The sequence below is a fragment of the Arvicanthis niloticus genome, chromosome 4 (genome assembly GCF_011762505.2).
Source record: "Arvicanthis niloticus isolate mArvNil1 chromosome 4, mArvNil1.pat.X, whole genome shotgun sequence".
Classification (NCBI taxonomy): domain Eukaryota; kingdom Metazoa; phylum Chordata; class Mammalia; order Rodentia; family Muridae; genus Arvicanthis; species Arvicanthis niloticus.
In genome coordinates, this window is record NC_047661.1 from 99,165,438 (window position 1) to 99,183,424 (window position 17,987).

The following is a 17,987-nucleotide window of genomic DNA, read 5'->3' on the forward strand; positions in this document are numbered from 1 at the left end:
TAGCCCTCAATCTCATGGAACTCACTATATAGACCAGGCTGACCAGTGCTGGGATCAAAGGTGTGTGCCACTGTGCCCTATCATACATTTGTAACATCGTCAGAATCATTTTCCACAATCTATACATCCTGCCCTGGCATCTCTGATCCCCTTGGCTGATTTTATTTTTTTCATTGGATAAACATAATTTCTGTCCAGTTTAGGTATTGATAGGATATTTTTTTCATTGGATAAACATAATTTCTGTCCAGTTCAGGTATTGATAAGATCGGTCACTGACAGATCAGTGCTAGAGTTTGTTGTTTTTGAGAACTGTCCTGAGACTTCATCCCATCTCCAAGAGGAAGAAAATGAGAAGCACTTCTAATTCTCCTAAAGTGTCTGATAAAGAGGATTTCATGGACTGTAGTTTAGAGAACCTCATGGGCTAAGCTGTGAACTATCCTGTAATATCTGGAGGGCAGTGGCTTTGATTAGGAAGTCTATGCCACCATGGCATTTGTCAGGAATGAGGGATGTATGAGGGCTTTCTGAGGTCCAGATGTGGGGGCTCACATGCTGGGTCTGGGTCTACAGAGTTGGGTTGTGTTGACCATGTCAAAGGCAGCTACATGGAAGACAGTGGGGATCTCAGCAGAATGAGGCTGCATACTGCCCCACTCAGCACTGAAGAGGACCTCCCAAATGACTAGCCGGAGGAGCAGAGAACACATAACATTTAGTACCTAAGAGTAACCAGAGAAGACTCAGGAACTGCCTGTATTTATTTAGTTCAAGAGCAAGGACTGTGGAGGTTGGACTAGTTTCACTGAATAAATTTAAATACATGGAAATGAAGGGAAAAAAAATCCAAATTCTTTCTGGCTATGTCTTGTGTTTTGTATTTTGTTTGTAGAATGCAATGGCTATGAAATGACATATACACAAGTATAGATTTGTACGTTACCTATCTGTAAACATATAAAGCATACTACATTTCCCCCTTTGAAATGAAAGGCAGTACACTCTACACTGATCTATTGTTTACTTTTAATAATGTGCCTTGTAGCTTTATACAGAACAGAAAATGAGGACTTTCTATTTTTTTTTTAAAGAACTACTTTATTTTTTAATTATGTGTATGTGTGTGCAGGTGAGTACAGGTGCCTGGGAAGACCAGACATTGGATTCCCTGGAACTGGATTATAGTTGGTTGTGAGCCACTCAGTGTGGGTGCTGGGAATTGAACCAAGGACTTTTGCAAGAGCAATATTCACTTTTAAACCCTGAGCCATCTCTCTAGCCCCTGGGATTTTCTATTTTTGCTGTTTTAAAATTTGCAACATGCAATAAGACTTTTGGCAACTACATACAACCACTACTCCTTTCAAAACAATGAGAGGATCACCCAACCCCCCACTAACCTGCCACTCTATCTCACTATCTTATCAGGTAGCCACTGCTGGCCACTGCTGCAGGGGATTTGATCACACTGTGAACTCCCAGATTGTGTTATTTACTGGAAAAAAAAAACTGTTTTTAGTTGTGGTGTGGCTCAGCCTGGGCACACAGCTTTAACCCAAGAGCACTCTGTGTATTGTAAACAGGATTAAATAAAGTCAGCCACAATTCCAGAGGCAGAGCAAGGAATGAACCATAGAGAGTAAGAAGTCAGGAGGATGGATAGAGAGACACATAGGAAGTAGAAGGGAGGGGGATTTGGTTTGAGGGGATTCTGAGACAGTGTGGAGATGGAGAACTTTCTTTTGGGATATCTGTGGAGGAAGGTCAGCTGGGTGCTTTCTCTGCCTCTCTGTGCTTGGAGGCTTTCGCCCCAGCACCTGGCTCCTGAGTCTTCATTGGTAAAATCGAATGTTTGAGATTTTGTTAAAAACAACTGGCCATAAGCTTGGAATTTTCTGGCTGCACCTTCCATGTGCTGGGATTTCAGGCATGAACCACTGGGGCCTGATTAGGATTCGGAACATTTTGATAGCTGCGGTAAGTCACCTCATTCTCCTATGGGGCTGATTGTTCCTTTTGATTGTTTTCAGAGAAAGGCTGCTGTCACACTCATGTGGCCAAAGATGATCATGGGCTCCCGATTCTCAGCGAGGTCACTGTCTTGCACCATCGTGCCTGGTTTACACTGTGCTGGGGATCTGAGCCCAGCTTCATGCCTGCTAAGCAAGTACTCTACCAATCGAGCTGCATCCGGGATCTGCAGATGTGACTTCTACTAACACAGCTTGGATTTGATTCTGGCATCATCTGGTATTGTGGCACACATCCCGGTGTCAAGTTCCTTCCACTTGGGTGTTGCTCACATCAGCAAGCTTCCAATAACCGAGCACCACTCCCTCTGTGAATAGACAATGCCACCTCTTGTTTTGCTGATGAATGCCATTTGAGTTGTTTACAAACACCAAATATAAAGATGTTATAAACATTCACATATACATCTTACCATTTTTGGATGCGTAATTTTCATTCTTTTAGGTAAAAGTGGAGTGACTGGGTCATGTGCTGAGTATATGCTGAACTGTGTAAGAAGCTTCTCCCCCCCCCCCACTAGTCTCTCTATTCACAGTCTTCCTGGACACATACATACGGTTGTTCTGGTCCCATGTCCTCTCCAGTTCTTAGTTTTACTACTTTCTAAGCAATTAACTCTTGTACTAAGTGTGTAGAGCCCATCATGGGTCGTCATGTCTGCTCACATCTTTTGCCTGGTTCTACTGAGCTATTTGTCCTTGTGTTACTACTTGACAGTAGAGACCAGTCAAAATGTGGCTCACTGTGCTCTGCTCCCCCCTTTAAATACCTAAAGCTTTATTGAAAAATATCTTGGTCCTTTCGTTCAGTCATTTAAAAAACAATGTTTATACTTAAAACATTTAGCATATGTGTGTGCATTGTAGAGGCTAGGGGACAACCTCGGATCTTGTCTTAGACATGGTTTCTGTTGCACTCACCAAGCTAGCTGGCCATACACTTCTGGGAATTCTCTTGACTTTACTTCCCATCTCTCCATAGACGCACTGGGATTACAGATGGGTGCTCTTCTGCATCCAGCCATACATGGGTTCTTAAGAGTCAAGTTCACCTTTACGTTTATGCAGCAAGCCTTAATTCACTGAGCCATCTGCCAAGCCCTGTTCATGTGTCTTCTATGGCTGTGTCTACTCTGGCCCAATAGATTGAACAAACATAAATAACTCAAAGGCAGAAGAATTTATTTGAATCATGACCTCAGAGGTCTCAGTCCATGTTTTCTTGCCCCCATGTTCTTGAGGATATCATAGTTTTTGTGGTAGAGGATATTCTTCACCTTATAGTGGACAGGAAGTGGCAGGGAAAAGGAAAGCAGAGAACAGGAGGCAGGAAGGGGCCAAAGACAAGAGACTCTGCAAGATTCCACTTCTAGCAACCCACTTTCTCTAGCTAGGTCCAGCCTCTTGAGGTCTTCTTATCCTTCATAGCCTCCCAAAACAGTACCTTCACCTGAGGCCATGAGTTATGGAAGACAAGTTGCAATATGATTCCATAAATAATAACACCTATCTTTATTTTTTCCTATGGTTTTAGAATAAACTTGTCAAATTCTACAAAAGTTGTTGGGGTGTGCTGAACATATAGAGCAATGTGAAGAGAGATGACATCCTACTGATATTAAGTTAACTGTGTGAAGAGGTATGTTTATCCATATACACAGGTTCTTTCATTTCTTTTCAGCTAAGGTCATGGATTTTTGACTGTTAAGCTTCTTTCTAAGTTTCCTTTAAAAAATTTTGACAAAGATGGACTTCAAAATATTTTTATTTTGCTATGAGAATCCAAAAGGATATTTATTTGAGACAGGGTTTCTGTGTGTAGTCCTAACTGTTCTGGAATTTATGATGTGGACCAGGTTGGCCTCAAACACAGACATCCTCTTGGGTGCTGGGATTAAAGGTGTGCGCCACTATGCCTGGCTCAGAAAGACAATTGACCTGTGTTTTGTTTCTTTGCATGTTTTGCTTAATACTTTATAGTCCCTTTGGATATTTCTAGACCACTGTTACTCATTTTAAAATAAACATGTTTTTTCTTCTTCTCTCTTTTTCCTTACCTGTTACCTTTCCTAGGCCTTCTGTCTTAGAGCTGTGTTTGGAATAGACATCCTTACTTCTTTCTAATCTCAACTACAAAACATCAGTTGCTCACCATCAAGTATAATACCAACCAAATTTCTTAGATTGTTTTCAAATTAAAATTTTGTTTATTGTGTGCTAGTCTCAGGCTTATGGCAATCCTCCTGTCTCAGCCTTTTGAGTGCCAAGATCACAGACATGGGCTTCTACACATGGCATGTCTCTTTGTGGTTTTCAGTAGGAGTTGAAGCCTCCCCTACTTTCAGGCTGTGAAAGAATCCTTGTGAGTTCTAATATGTTCTGGTTTCATTTTCTATACAAAAATCATCAACTGGATGTCTCCCTGATTGATCTGACACTATTTATCAAATAGTTCATATTTCCCCATTGATTCACAATGCCACCTTTACCATGCAATCAATTCCCATATTTGGATCTCACCCTGTTGATCTGTCCATGGCCAGAACGATAAACTAACAGACCAACAGACAAAAATAAAGTCTTTTCGTATTGGATTGTGTGATTGACGTAGACCATTTTCCCGTTTGTTTTCGTTTTCAGCATACCTAAGATGGCATGAATGGTTTTTTCCTTCTCTGGTTCACTTATATTTCTTGTTAAATTGATTTCTAGGCACTTTCATGTCTTTCTATGTGATCTTTGTTCCTGCTGTAGTAAATTAGAATTTTTTAAAAAACCACTAATGTGTAGATTTCAGTACACTAGCTGATCCCACCCTACCCAAATGAGTTCTTTTGTTGCCCACAGGGGCTTTCCAGTTGGTTCTCTTAGTTTCATAGGTCTATAATCATTTCCTCTACAGACCAGTAATTACCTCCTGATTTCTGATTTCTAAACCTCTAATTTCTTTTGCTTTTCTGCCACTAAACGGCTTCACAACACCAATAAATTGGAAGCATTTTAAAAGCAAATGTATTCTTAAGTTTCATTAGGGTTTCTAGAAGCTAAGAACAAACACAGACTCAATGCTACTTTACTCCTTTGATGCAATTATTACTCTATACCAGACCTTAATTTTACACACATGACTTTGCTGACGTGTGTGTGTGTGTGTGTGTGTGTGTGCGTGTGTATGTGATTCTGTGATTCACTAATCTTGTGCTGATAAAGAATGACAAGAAGCCTCATCTTACCCTGAAGGGAGCACAGAGAAACATGTAAAATTTGGGTCTCTTATGTTGCGAGCCTACCTACCTGTCTACTGAAAATGCCCACCATTAACATAGCCAGAGATGCATTATCCCACAGCCTAAAGTTTCTATATTCATCACCACCAGCAAAACTACTCCAACTGGCAGGAAGTAGTCTGGAGGGCTGCCCAGATAGATGTGGGTACATTCATATATGGATTTTACTCAAGGAAACGACACGGTGTCCACCAGGAGGCTAGAACTAGAACTGAGTTGGGATCAGGAATGGGAGGAGCATCCAAAATCTTTTAGATTTCAAATGCATGGGAGACTCAAAATACGGTGCTATGCTAACACTACTCTGTAATCCGCCACCAAAGCAAAAAAGCATTGCTATCTTCTGTAGTACTTTTTCATTGCTCGTCAGAGTGCATGCACAGGTGCATTTGCCTTCTTGAAACTCACCACTGCTCTAGAAGGGCGTGTTCTACCTTCCACCATCGACACGGGCCGAAGGAACAATTGATGCAGTCAGAAGAAGTATTTAGAAAATGTTCTTTGGCCTTGTAGCCACGCTTCTCATGTTTTGTAGCTTTTAAGGCTTGGCACAGCTCCTCCACGATAAATATGATAATTTCCATCTTAAACAAATGAGTCCTTGTGTAGGAGAAGGAAACAGTGCCCCCAAGCTTATTTTCGTCTCTCTTGCTTTGGCCAAAAAGGGCTAGTCAATCACTTCTTCTGTCTGCGCTTGGAAAGTTAGTGTTGGCAAGGTCTGCACTGGAAGGTGAAAAGGTTGGGGCTGGCTTCAGAGGGAGAGAAGGGGGTGGCACCAGGACATGTGATATATTTCCCCCCTCCCAGCTTGGAGTGAGCTTAAGGAGGCCTCGGTTGTCCAAGCTGGCCTTGATTGCTTATGCTGGATTACAGAAACCAATGTGGGCACTGCTTGGTTTTGAATGCTAGCATTTCTGCTTGCTCATGGAATGAGCTCAACCTTTCCCTGATCAGTCTTCCCATCTATAAGACAATGCTTCCAGTGCAGACACTCTGTGAGGCCTCAGCAGACTAGTACATGTCTGGAAGTTACAAAAGGAAGCAACAAGGAGGGAGAGTGCCACAAATCAGCACCGTGTTCAGCACCTGTGCCACCCTGTAAGCTTCCCATGAAATCGTGGCTGTCATCCCAGTGACAGAGAGAGGACAGCTGATCCAACTCTGTTTAAATGGAAACTTTGGAAAAATTCCATTCTCGGGACTGTGGTATAGCTTAGTCCACAGTGAAGTGCTTGCCTTGTAAGAGTATTGAGTGCAAAGAACTTGTGCCAAAACGCTGGAGGTGTTGGCACACACTTGTCATCCCAACATCGGAGAAGCAGAGATGGTGCCTCACTGGTGAGCTCCAGGCCAACAAGACCCTGTCTCTTAGAAGTGGATGGTGTGTCTGAATATGATCCCCGAATTCCTCTAGTCTCTGGATGCTTACATTGGAGGGTATGTGCTCTCTCTCTCTCTCTCTCTCTCTCTCTCTCTCTCTCTCTCTCACACACACACACACACACACACACACGCACGCCACAAACACAATACACATCGTCCATCTGTCTGTCTCTTTTCTTTCAATTCTTTCTGCAGGCACACTTTACAGCATTGCTAAAAAACAATACCCTTGTGTCAAAGCACCATTACATAAGTTCCTCTAACTCACCAGAATACTCCAGTTTCCCCCCTGGCTCAGTTGTGTTTCATTAAGACAAGCAATGATAACCATATTTAAAAAAAAATAAAATACTGTGAAGGTGGCTTAAGCACTTTTCCCTGCAGGCAATTCCTTCCTGTCCAAATTACCTCACACTAGCATTCATTTTAGGAAGGAACGCTACAAGGTGGCTGATTACAGCTGGACTCCTATGGAGTTAAATCCTGCTTGTCATCTTTAGGGCTTGCAAGATTGGCATGTTTCAAGCTGTATTTACAACCAGTTAGAGGATTGTGATTATTTTTAATACAACATTTTTTTATTAATTCTTTGAGGATTTCATACAATGTATTTTGATTATACTTGCCCCATTCCCCAACTAGACACATAACCTTGTATGTCCTGGCTTTCTCTCTCTCTTTCTTCTTTCCTTCCTTCCTTCCTTCCTTCCTTCCTTCCTTCCTTCCTTCCTTTCTTCCTTCTTTCCTGTCTTTCTTTCTTTCCTTCTTAAGGTCCACTGAGTCAGGCCAGGCAGTGGTGGCACACGCCTTTAATCCCAGCACTTGGGAGGCAGAGGCAGGCGGATTTCTGAGTTCGAGGCCAGCCTGGTCTACAGAGTGAGTTCCAGGACGGCCAGGGCTACACAGAGAAACCCTGTCTGGAAAAACAAACAAAAAAGCCCAACAAACAAACAAACAAACAAACAAACAGGTCCACTGAGTCCAATTTGTGCTGACCATACACTTCTCTATGTGGGAGCACCCACTACCAGACACCACGCCCTTAAAGAGAACTGACCCTTCCCGAAGCTCTCAACTATCAACAACTCCACAGCTAGGAGTGGGGGCTTTTGAGCCCCGCCCCTCCCCTCTCCATTCTAGAATGTTGACTGCAACATTCCTACAAAGATATCTTTTAAAAACTTTATTGGAATAGGAACTATCACAGGAATCATATATAATACGAGGAAGTCTTTTCACGACGTTTCTATTTGTATACACCTACATAGGAAGATACGTGTGTGCTGGGTTGTGACAGAGTTGTCGCAGAATACTCTTTACTATCTAGGTCCCAAGGTAAGGTACTATCAACACTGTGCAAGCTGTCAAGGCAACGTCTTCTTCTACTCAAATTATTGTTTCTCATAAGATGTTTTTTAATAGAGTACTTATTCATTATAAACATATTTATATTTTCTAAAAAAAAAAAAAAAAATGGAAACTCAATGAACTGTAATCAGTACACCAGAGCATCCTGCCTGAAGCCCTAGCCCTGTCCACAGGGCAAATGTGAGGCCCTCACACCAGCACTGGTTTGTTATAGCTCAATAAGCACTTACAAGAAGCTTGCAGCATGCCAGCAGCAAGTAAGACCCTGGAAGTTCACCCAGGATGTTCATAAGGACCTGTGTTTATGTGTTCACTGAAAGAAAAATGACAAAGCCTGCTTGGCCTTGTTTTTCCAGGCCTATTTCTTGCTTTATATATTATACATTATATAGATTTATGTAATATCATTTATATATATTTAACATATATACACATGTATATATCTAAAACAGCTTTTTAAGTTGTGTAAAATTCTAATAAATTTAACTCGAATACACTAAACTGTTTTTAAAAATTATTTTTATAAATTTTTGCCTGCATGTATGTATGGGCATCCCATGCATGCCTGGTGCCAGCCCAGGTCAGAAAGGGATGTGGATCTCCTAGGACTGGAGTTACACGTGGTTAAGAGATGCCATGTGGATCCTGGGAATGGATCCAAAGTCCTCTGCAAGCGGAACAAGTGCTCAGAGATTAAGGAACCTCTAATCCACGTCCCTAGACCCCAGGCCCATTTCTCTGGCATGGTCTTGAACAACAAAGACTATCAACATTGTTACAGTGAAAAATGTGGATGTTGATGATTTCGCTTAAAAGTAATAAAGTCATTCATTTAATAAGTGTATATATTTGTTTTCATTGTCTTTAAAAAATTCTGTGTGTGTGTGTGTGTGTGTGTGTGTGTGCGTGTACATGTGCACCCTGGTGCACATATAGAGGAAGTAATTTTCATGAGTGGGTTCTCTCCTCACATCATGTGGGTCCCAGACATGAAACTCAGGTCACCAGGCTTTGTGGCAAGTGCCTTCTTCACTGGTTGAGCCATCTCACCAGCCCAGGACTGGTTTTGAAGATGACATGGACCTTTCCTGTTGCCTGAGTTTTCTCCTCATTTAGTCATTGCTTATCATGTGTGTTACGTACAGTAAATAGCCCCTCTTTGCTTGTCCCTGATTGGAAGCTGTGACCCGTATCTCCCTTTTATTTTTTTTACAGTGTACTGCAGAGGAACAGGCAGCATCCAGTACTGAGTGCCTCTGGTCCATTAGCTCTTTCTTACCTTGGAGGAACCGGGAGCCTGGGACACAGGGTATCTGCACTTGAACTCTGAGTATAGTTGAAGGAATTCAAATTATACACACACAGGAAAGAACCTGGAAGCAGAAGACACGCAAACACAGGATGCTTTCATGCCTTGCACTCATCTTCCTTGGAAAGCCAGTAAAGAAATCATAGCCATTTTACCATATCAAGAAGGAATTTGAATCTATAACCCAAACTCATGGAAAGAACAGGTGTGCCATCTAGGGTAGACTCGGGTTCTCTTTCTTTCTTTGTAGGATTGGCACTAAAATAATTTGAAGGTTATTTGAAGATGATTTATTGTAGGAGCTTGTGATTTTTTAATCCAGCTTTGAAAATATTTTTTAAGATCTCACACTCCATTTTCCAAACAGATAAAATTCACAAGTTGCCTTGTTTTGTTTTTTGTTTTGTTTTGTTTTGTTTTGTTACTTTCACTTTTTAATTTATGTAGGTCTGAACTGTCTGGACCAAGTGGGTTCAGTACAACTTCTGACTCTCTTTCTGGTCATGGAAAGTGCCTGCTGACTCTCACAACCCCAAAACCCTCCATATGGGTGATTTGACTGTGAACCTTGGACCGTATGTCTCCTGCCCCCTTTTTAGTCTCTAAGGGAGACTGCAGGGATAGAGAAGCACACTCAGAGCAACCAGGGGCTCAAATATGTCCAGAAAGACTCAAATGACTTTGAACAAGCTCATGAGAAAACACTCCTGTCCCTTTCCACATAAGGGGTGCCGCAGAGGCATATACTTTGTATCTTTTCAGAGAAAGCAGTTTCTGGATAAGTTACATTATCTGGGACTCTACAGGTTGCCACCCTATGTGATGTGGGCAAAGAAAGGGTCCTTAGCACCTACCATTATGTTGGCAAAAAGCTGGACCTCTTCCAGGGTGTCCAGCTGCTTCTCAGGACAACTGGATACACAGAGGGCTGTGGGGCCACGCCCTCCATCTTTGACTTCCAGATTGCAGGCATTCATAAAGAACACATGTCTAAAGACAGAGGAAAGAAAAGCACGCCTGAGGGCACTGATTCTCATTGGTTTAACTGTAGGGCTTTGAAAATGTAGCACATACCACCACATGGGGGAATGACTAAGGCAAGCTTTGTAGCCAAATGCTTCTAAAGAACTGAACATTTAATAAACCAACTGGGGACCTCTTATAAACCACATTCAAACGAGAGCAAACATATCCTCTTCTAGGTTCTGCATCTGAGAAGTGGGGGAATATAACAGGCGTTACTGGAAGAGTCGCCCAGGAGGAGAATGGTTGATTAAACTCCCCATAGTGTGCTTTAATGGACACTGCTCCAAAGTGTTCAAATGTGTTTCAGAGAACGGCAGAGCTCAGGGAAGTGACCACTGGGAAAGAAGAGAGCTGAGATTGGGAATTTAAGGCAGAATAAGAGCCGGGACAGCCTGGAGACCTTGCCTGCGGCTACTCAGCCACAGAGCTGGCTGTTGTCATCAGTGGCAGCTTGGCTCCCCAATCCAAGGCTGTGTAAGTCACAGGACCATAGGAGAAGAGCCCTGGGGGCGGACTGAGAGAGGAGCACGTAGTGAAGGGGTCCAGAGGCTGTTCTCCTTCCACTGGGGATGGGAGGAAGGAAGTCTGTACAAGAGAAATGGTGGGACAGATTTCCTAAGTGAATGACGCCCACAGACTCTATTTTGTTTAAAAATTTAAAGTTATGTTAAAATATACATCCAGTTTGCATCCTTAATCACTTCCAGCACACAGTTCTGGGCACTAAATGCACAGATGGTTCTGTGCAACGGTCCCCGTCCCCAGTCTCCTGAAACTGTTCCAATAGACAAGAGCTACTCACTGCCCCTCCTCCCCGCTACCCAGGAAACCACCAGTTCTTTTTTTTTTTTTTTTTTTTTTTTTTTTTTTCCCTCCAAAGCATAATGCACACTACCTGTCTGAGTCTGAGACACTGTCAGGGAAACAGTGAACATCTGCTAAGCCTTGGTTCATGCACAGGCTCACTGGATCCTTAGAACAGCCTGGAAAGATAGGCGCAATTACCAGTTTAAAAGAGAAAAACTGGTCTCTGAGAGCCTAGGGACTCCGACCCAGATCACAGCACTGGTGAAGTAGCAGGAGGGTGAATGTGAACCCAGGACTGACTGGTTCTACAGCTGCTTGCTTCCCCCATTTTAAGATGGGCTGACCGGAGTCTCAGATAATCGTTGCCAAGTTCTTAAATGAATGCGAAGTTCTGAAATAAAGCTCCTTTCTAAAAGCCCCCAAAGACTTACTTTTTTAGAGTCATGTCCTGCCCGGAGAGGGGGGCCCCTTCCACTGGGGAATTCCTCTTGCCACATACGTTGCCAAAGCTGTCATATCCAAAGAGGAGTCTTCCTGCTGCCCCGGCCACCACTGAATAACCCATGATGAACACCTGGCAAAACCCAAGGACATGTGACTGCCTGGCCACAGAGAAAACCATTGCCCTTCACATCCCTAGAGATACTAGAGTGAAACACAAGCAGACAAATATGAGGAGACTGCAGCTCCCCAGCCCTCTCATCCCCAGCAATCCCACCCACTCAGGTTGGGTCCAGCTTTGTGAAGGCTGGAGTAGCCGGTGTGGCAGTTTGTCGGGTGAGCAGGGAGGACGTCCTAGCACATCCTAGATTCCCCTCTTCTTTGCCTTCTTCCAGAGGCTGTCACCCTTTTATTTTTCTGGCAAACTTGACTGAGATAACTTCATCTTATCCCTTCAGCGTGTTTGGGTTATCAGCGTCGAGGCTGTGCTAAAATTTTCCTGTGTGCTTACGTGTGTGGTGGGTATGTTTGCATGTGTGGGTGCACACATGTTCATGCATGCATATGTGCGGATAACAGAGGATAACTTTGACTGTTGATCTGCAGACAATATCCACTTTGTTTTTTGTCTTTGCTTTTGTAATTTTTTTTTTTTTTGAGTCATGGTCTCTTCTGCCTTAAAACTCACCATATAGGCTAGGGTGGGTAGCCAGTGAGCCCCAAAGATCCGTCTGCCTTCACCTGTTCCCACCTCTCATCAAATTCACATCTTCTTACCCCAAATACCAATACTTAGTGCCTGAACTACCAAGCATCTGGTCTTTCTTTATAAGATGTTCTCTTCATCTTAATTTTTAGAAAACTCTTAGTGAGGCTACACAGTTGATACAGATCAACACACTGCTTACAGTCCGAAGGAGTATCTGAGTTGCTTGCTTAAATTTCACAAAATAAAAAACTTATTAGAAAAAAAAAAGAATTTCAGGATTCAGTTTGGCAATGGGCAGATTGCAATCAACAGGTGGTTTTTGTTTTGTTTTGTTATTTTGTTGGTAGTGGTGTTATTGTTGTTTTGTAAATCCACTTTTATAGGGAATATGGAATATTTGAAATCTCATTCCAATCAACTATACCATTCATACGCATCTCTGCCAAGATTTCTTCTCTTAACACAAGCTTAGTTATGAGCGTGGTGGTAAGTTTACCAGTCTTTTACATACAGAATGCCACCTAAAAGTATATGGTACTGGCAGGCTTATTCAGGGACAGGGGCTGTGGGACACTCCACCTACATGAGGCATGGTCATATACTCCAAAGTTATACTGCCTTAAAACCAATGTGTTTCAGAGGCTCTGCATTCCCTGTCAATTTTGAAATAAAAATAATCAACAAACTAAGCAGGCAGAGCACTCCTGAAAGTCCAGTTCTCAGGAGGCAGAGGAAGGAGTTAAAGATAAGTTCAAGGCCAGCCCAGGCTACTTGAAATCCTGTCTCAAAAACAAAAACAAAAAACAAAACAAAACAAAACAAAAAAAACCCAAGAATATTAAATAATCTTCAAGTGCTCAGTGCATGCCAGAGACTGTTACTAGGGAACACAAAGATAAACAAATCCTACTGCCTACCCTCCTACACTCAAAATTCAGCCCCAGGATTATTATTATTATTGGTGTCTCTGTCCTCAGTCAAGGTTGGACAAAGAGGCTCAGGGGAGGATACCAGACTTTCTGGCCCCCCAAAGGAACAGGGCTTATCAACTGTAGACCATATAGGCGAGGAGACCCTGTTCCTTCCTACTTCTCCAGTTCCTCCTCAGTTTCATTAATGAGGTTTTTAGGATAACAGGTCACCCTTGCTAAGGTACAGGGTCACTCTTTTTGTATTTCAAGGCAGTGGACGGAAGTGTGGTTCAGTATGCCCACATGGCCTGCTTGATGAGTTGAGCCAGCCTTGGCATATCTTCTCTCCTTCTAGGCTAGAGTAGGAGTCTTGATGTCATCTGGACTTGGGAGTGGTATGTGTGAGTGTGTGTATGTGTTGGGGTGTGTGTGTGTGTGTGTAAGTGAGTGAGTGTGTGTGCATGCATGTGATTTTTGCGTACCTCACCAGAGGTTTATCTAATAACATTATATTTTCTATGCATCATGGTTTCACATGTGATATCTCCTTTGGGAAGTTTGAGGAAGGTAAAGACTAGGGTTTATTTGAGTTCCCTACGCACTACTGTGAACCATGGATGTGGTTTTAATTCCACATGGAAGGGAGTGAGCAGTGTAACAGGACCCTTGAAAATGGACCTCAAAGAATTAAAGCTTTTCTAGGGGACCCCAGGTCCTCCCTGCCGCTACAGGAGGAGTCCATGTCTACCAGGTGGAGCCTTCACAACACACTGACATTTATTTCACTGCCCAATCCACATAGGAATACTTCCTGGCTCTGTTTTCATGGCTTGTGAGACTCCAGCAGAAAAGGTGGAAAGAAACTAACAACGTTCTGCCCTCCAGTTCTGCCCAAAGCTGTAAATGAACATACTTTTCTTCACCAGTTCCTGTACCCTGGATTTCTTTTGTTAAGCTAAGGCTGGCTGACTTCTGGACTCCAGTATCAGAGCTATAGGAAGTGTGTGTGTGTTAGAGTGTTGTGGTCTCAAATGCAGTCCCTCCAAGCTGGGTCTGGGTAAACAGAAGTATTGAAATATAACTGGGAAAGGGTGAGGTGGGAGAGGACCCTGGAGGGTAAGTAGAAGCAGGGGTCATTCAGAGTTTCAGGCTTGCTGTCTGTTTATGTATTTCATACAAGCAGAAATATAAATGCAGGCTGCTGTTCTTTCTATTTGCAGGGACCAGCTCTGGTTGTGAATCTGACATCCTCTGCTAAGCCTCCTTATCCAGCTGCAGCCAGGGCAGAACCATCAGTAATAATCCGTTGGTATATCCATCTCAAGACCCAGAAGTGGAGCAGTGGACACATGTGCACATGAACCTGCACAAACACACACACACACACACACACACACACACACACACACACACCCCTTGTCCTGCCCTAAATAGGTATCTGAAGATAAAATTTTTGCAGAGCTCTTATGCTTAACACAGTAAAGAGAATATGGGCATATGGAAACCTTTAGATTTATCTTACAAAGTGTGCTTTCTCTGCAGTTTCCAGCTCAGGGTATGCAATGTCTCAGCCAGCTCGTAATTCTTTGGGCTGGGAAGGGCCATCTATAATCTTCCCCCTAGGCAGCTGCTAGCCTGAGAGTTTGATCGGCAGAGGGGCAAGGAAGGATCATTAAATAACATTAACAGCCCAAGGTCAAAGCTGCAGACACAGGAGGGACAGCTGCTCCTACATGTTCATAGCAGCAGAACTGGAGAAAAACAGCAACCGTCCATAGGGAAGGCAACAAGACTTGGTAGCTACACAGCCTTCTCCAAGCTCCTCAAGGAGAACTTGGAGGGCCTCAGTATGAGTGGTTCTAACCATGTCTAAAAAAAAAAAAAATTTACAAAGTTAAAAATTAAATAAATGCATTCTTTACATGGAAAGAATGGATGTGGTCTTTACAGTCAATTCAAACTAAAGTCGTCTTAACAAAGGTAATTACTGTTAGGTAGACATTATAGAACAATGTGAGTTAATCATTTCCTATGCAGCACACAGAATGCCCCAATCTCGCCTGGGCGGCTTCATCAGCACAGTCTTTGAACAAGGTAAAGGAAGCTCTAAGAGTAAGAGTGTCAAGATTCAGCTCCAAGAGACTCTCGGATTGACATGGCAGGGTCTGCTGGGGTCTACCAGTGATCATGTATACAACTGTGCTATGAGAGGACTTGCATCAAGTTGCTAAACACAGATCAAGAATGTGCACGTGTATGTGTGCGTACTGGCGCGTTTGTCTGTATGTAGACAGTTAAAAAAAAAAAAAAAAACAATCTCTTTCTAGGCCTTTCTTGACCTTTTTCCTTTTTGGAAAGCAAAACAATTTGCAGCACCCCCACTAAGGAAAGGCACTGCTGTGAACTGTGATTCTCCATTTCCTAATGGCATTACCCACTAAATCTTGGTCTCCGGCAGGAAGACAGTCTTCTCAGAGAGTTTAGGAGATTTCGAAATCCCAGAATAAGAAATTCTTAACTCATGGCCATTCTAAACCAATCGCAGAAGTTTGTCCTTGCAGCATAAACTTTAAGCCATTAACGTTTAAGACACACTTGGATCTGGACTCACGCGCACACCCGGGATTTAGGCCTGCCAAGCAGCCATACTTACCAAACCAGTCCAAAAGAGAAAGAACAGGACTAGCCATGCTGTATCTGTGCATTTTCTATAAATTTGGGGTCGCCACTCTCTCTGCCTTGTTTTCTCTGCAGAAACCTTTCAAGAAAATGAAGAGTTGAGAAAAGTAAGAGAAATAGTCAGGTGAAATCAACAGGACCCAAACCTATCCAAAGGCTGCTTAAAGCAACTCAACTTTGTCACCAGACCGGACCCGACCGGACGCTTTCTCTAGGGGAGACCTGCTCTCTGCAGGATGGAAGTAAAATTCCCTAGGTGCCAAGTTCTTACTGGAGGTAAGACACCCTCCACCCCTAGTCCCTTGCGCCTTTCTGGTCTCAGCTCAACATTTGTGTCAGGTACTGGGTCCTCAGGGCCAGGTGTCCTTAAAGGAGCGGTGTCGCTGAGAAAGTAGCTGATCTCCCAAGGGACAGAGGAGCCGGAAGCGTCCTGTCTGTGCAGGTGCCCGCAGAGGCCTCTTCCCTCAGGGGCCAGGTTGTCGCCCTTACCAGGTACTCCGCGCCCAGGCACTGCATGGTACTAGGCAGTTGGGATTGGCAGCGGTGGTGGTCGCGGTACACGAGGGACAAAGGTGGGGAGACCGGGCCAGGTGGCCCAGGAGGAGTGGGCAGAGCGAGCAGGGCTCAGCGCCACCTAGCGGTCCCGGACTCTGGTCCTCTAGACCCGCCCTTTCCGTGGTGGCTTTAGGCTGGGAGGACCTGCTGGGAGCTGGGGTGGCACCTGCGCAGCCCCGGTTCCCAGGAAGTGCACCTAACCACTGTGCGCAGCCTGGGCAGGTTGCCAATGCCTGGAGTTAGAAGTAAGGCCTCAGGGATCATTCCTGAGGGCGGGGAGCTTGCAGGGGTGTGTCACACACAGGTGAGTGGGGCTTTGTGTGTGCAGAATCCTGCCCTGAAAGCTTCGCCAGTTTTCTGCGAGGCGCATCAAGTTGCGATCTGTTGTCATCCTTGAGCTAAGATCGGGGAGACTGAGGCACTGGACAATAATGGCGCTCAGAGAGACACTCTGTCAAGGGGCTCAGTGTCTACCGTTCCAGCTGCTATTTCTACAAGGCTGAATCTTCTCCAGCGTGTACCCTGCAGAAGCTTGAGTTCCAGAAACACAAAGTCCTCAGAGGACTGGTTGAATCTCTTAAAATCAATTCATTCTCGCTCTCTCTCTCTCTCTCTCTCTCTCTCTCTCTCTCTCTCTCTCTCTCTCTCGACCTCCCTCCCTCCTCCTCTCTGTCTCTGTCTGTCTGTCTGTCTGTCTGTCTGTCTGTCTCCCCCTTGTGTGTGTGGCTCTCACTTCCCTCCTCTTTGCACCATCATCTGACTTTCCAGTGGGTATCCTTTGAAGCACACCCGGTGTGTATGTCCCTGGCGACAACAGTTTTCAACATTCAGTTGGGTACCAAAGTGCTGCTGAGGTGAGGAATTAATAAAAAACCACCGCAGAGAACCTTCCTTCTCAGTCCCCTCTCGCTGCCCCAACTCATTTACCTGCCTCCCCCACTCAGGCTGCTAGCCCACGGCTTCTCCCCAAGGGTAGACTGGATTACAGCAACAATCAGTAAAGCATTAGAAATGGGGGAGTGAGTCCAGTTTGTGCAGCTCATGTGCTTATGGGGCCACCCACTCTTTTAAAGAAAACGGGCTCTCTCTCCTGCCCAGAAGCCATCAATTGTCAATAGTCCCTCAGCTAAGGGTGAGGGGTAGCGAGTCTCTCTTCACTCCACATGGCAGCATTGACTGGTTTGATCTTGGGCAGGGTTTGATCAGGCAACCAGAACATTCTGCATTCCTAAGTGCAGTGGCCTCATCACGTTTCAGAAGATATTATTTTGCTCTGGTCCTCCCTGACCTTTGGCTCTTTCAATCTCACTGTTTCCTCTTTTGGGATGTTTTTGGGGCCTTGTGGAGTAATTGGGTGGAAGAGTTGGAGGTGAATAGCATCAAAATATATTGCATGTATGTATAAAAATATAAAAAGAGAACCGGCGGTGGAGCAGTTCGTGTAAGGCAGCCGCGGGGCCCTCTGCGAGTTTGAATCCC

At 44.0% G+C, this 17,987-nt stretch overlaps 1 protein-coding gene across 2 annotated transcripts in view; it reads right to left on the minus strand.

Moving 5' to 3' along the window:
* Positions 1 to 16,591, minus strand: part of Slc44a3 (solute carrier family 44 member 3) — a 74,487-nt gene extending 57,896 nt beyond the window's left edge. The window contains exons 1-5 of one of the 2 annotated variants that reach the window (XM_034499350.2): positions 16,443 to 16,591; positions 15,928 to 16,032; positions 11,645 to 11,787; positions 10,231 to 10,370; positions 9,351 to 9,444 (exon numbers count right to left, since the gene is read on the minus strand). In XM_034499350.2, coding sequence (XP_034355241.2) covers positions 9,351 to 9,444; positions 10,231 to 10,370; positions 11,645 to 11,787; positions 15,928 to 16,032; positions 16,443 to 16,469 — 509 coding nt within the window. In that variant the 5' untranslated portion in view covers positions 16,470 to 16,591. The remainder of the gene's footprint in view (positions 1 to 9,350; positions 9,445 to 10,230; positions 10,371 to 11,644; positions 11,788 to 15,927; positions 16,033 to 16,442) is intronic. The other variant, XM_034499348.2, reaches the window with a different exon arrangement.
* Positions 16,592 to 17,987: the final 1,396 nt, after the last annotated feature.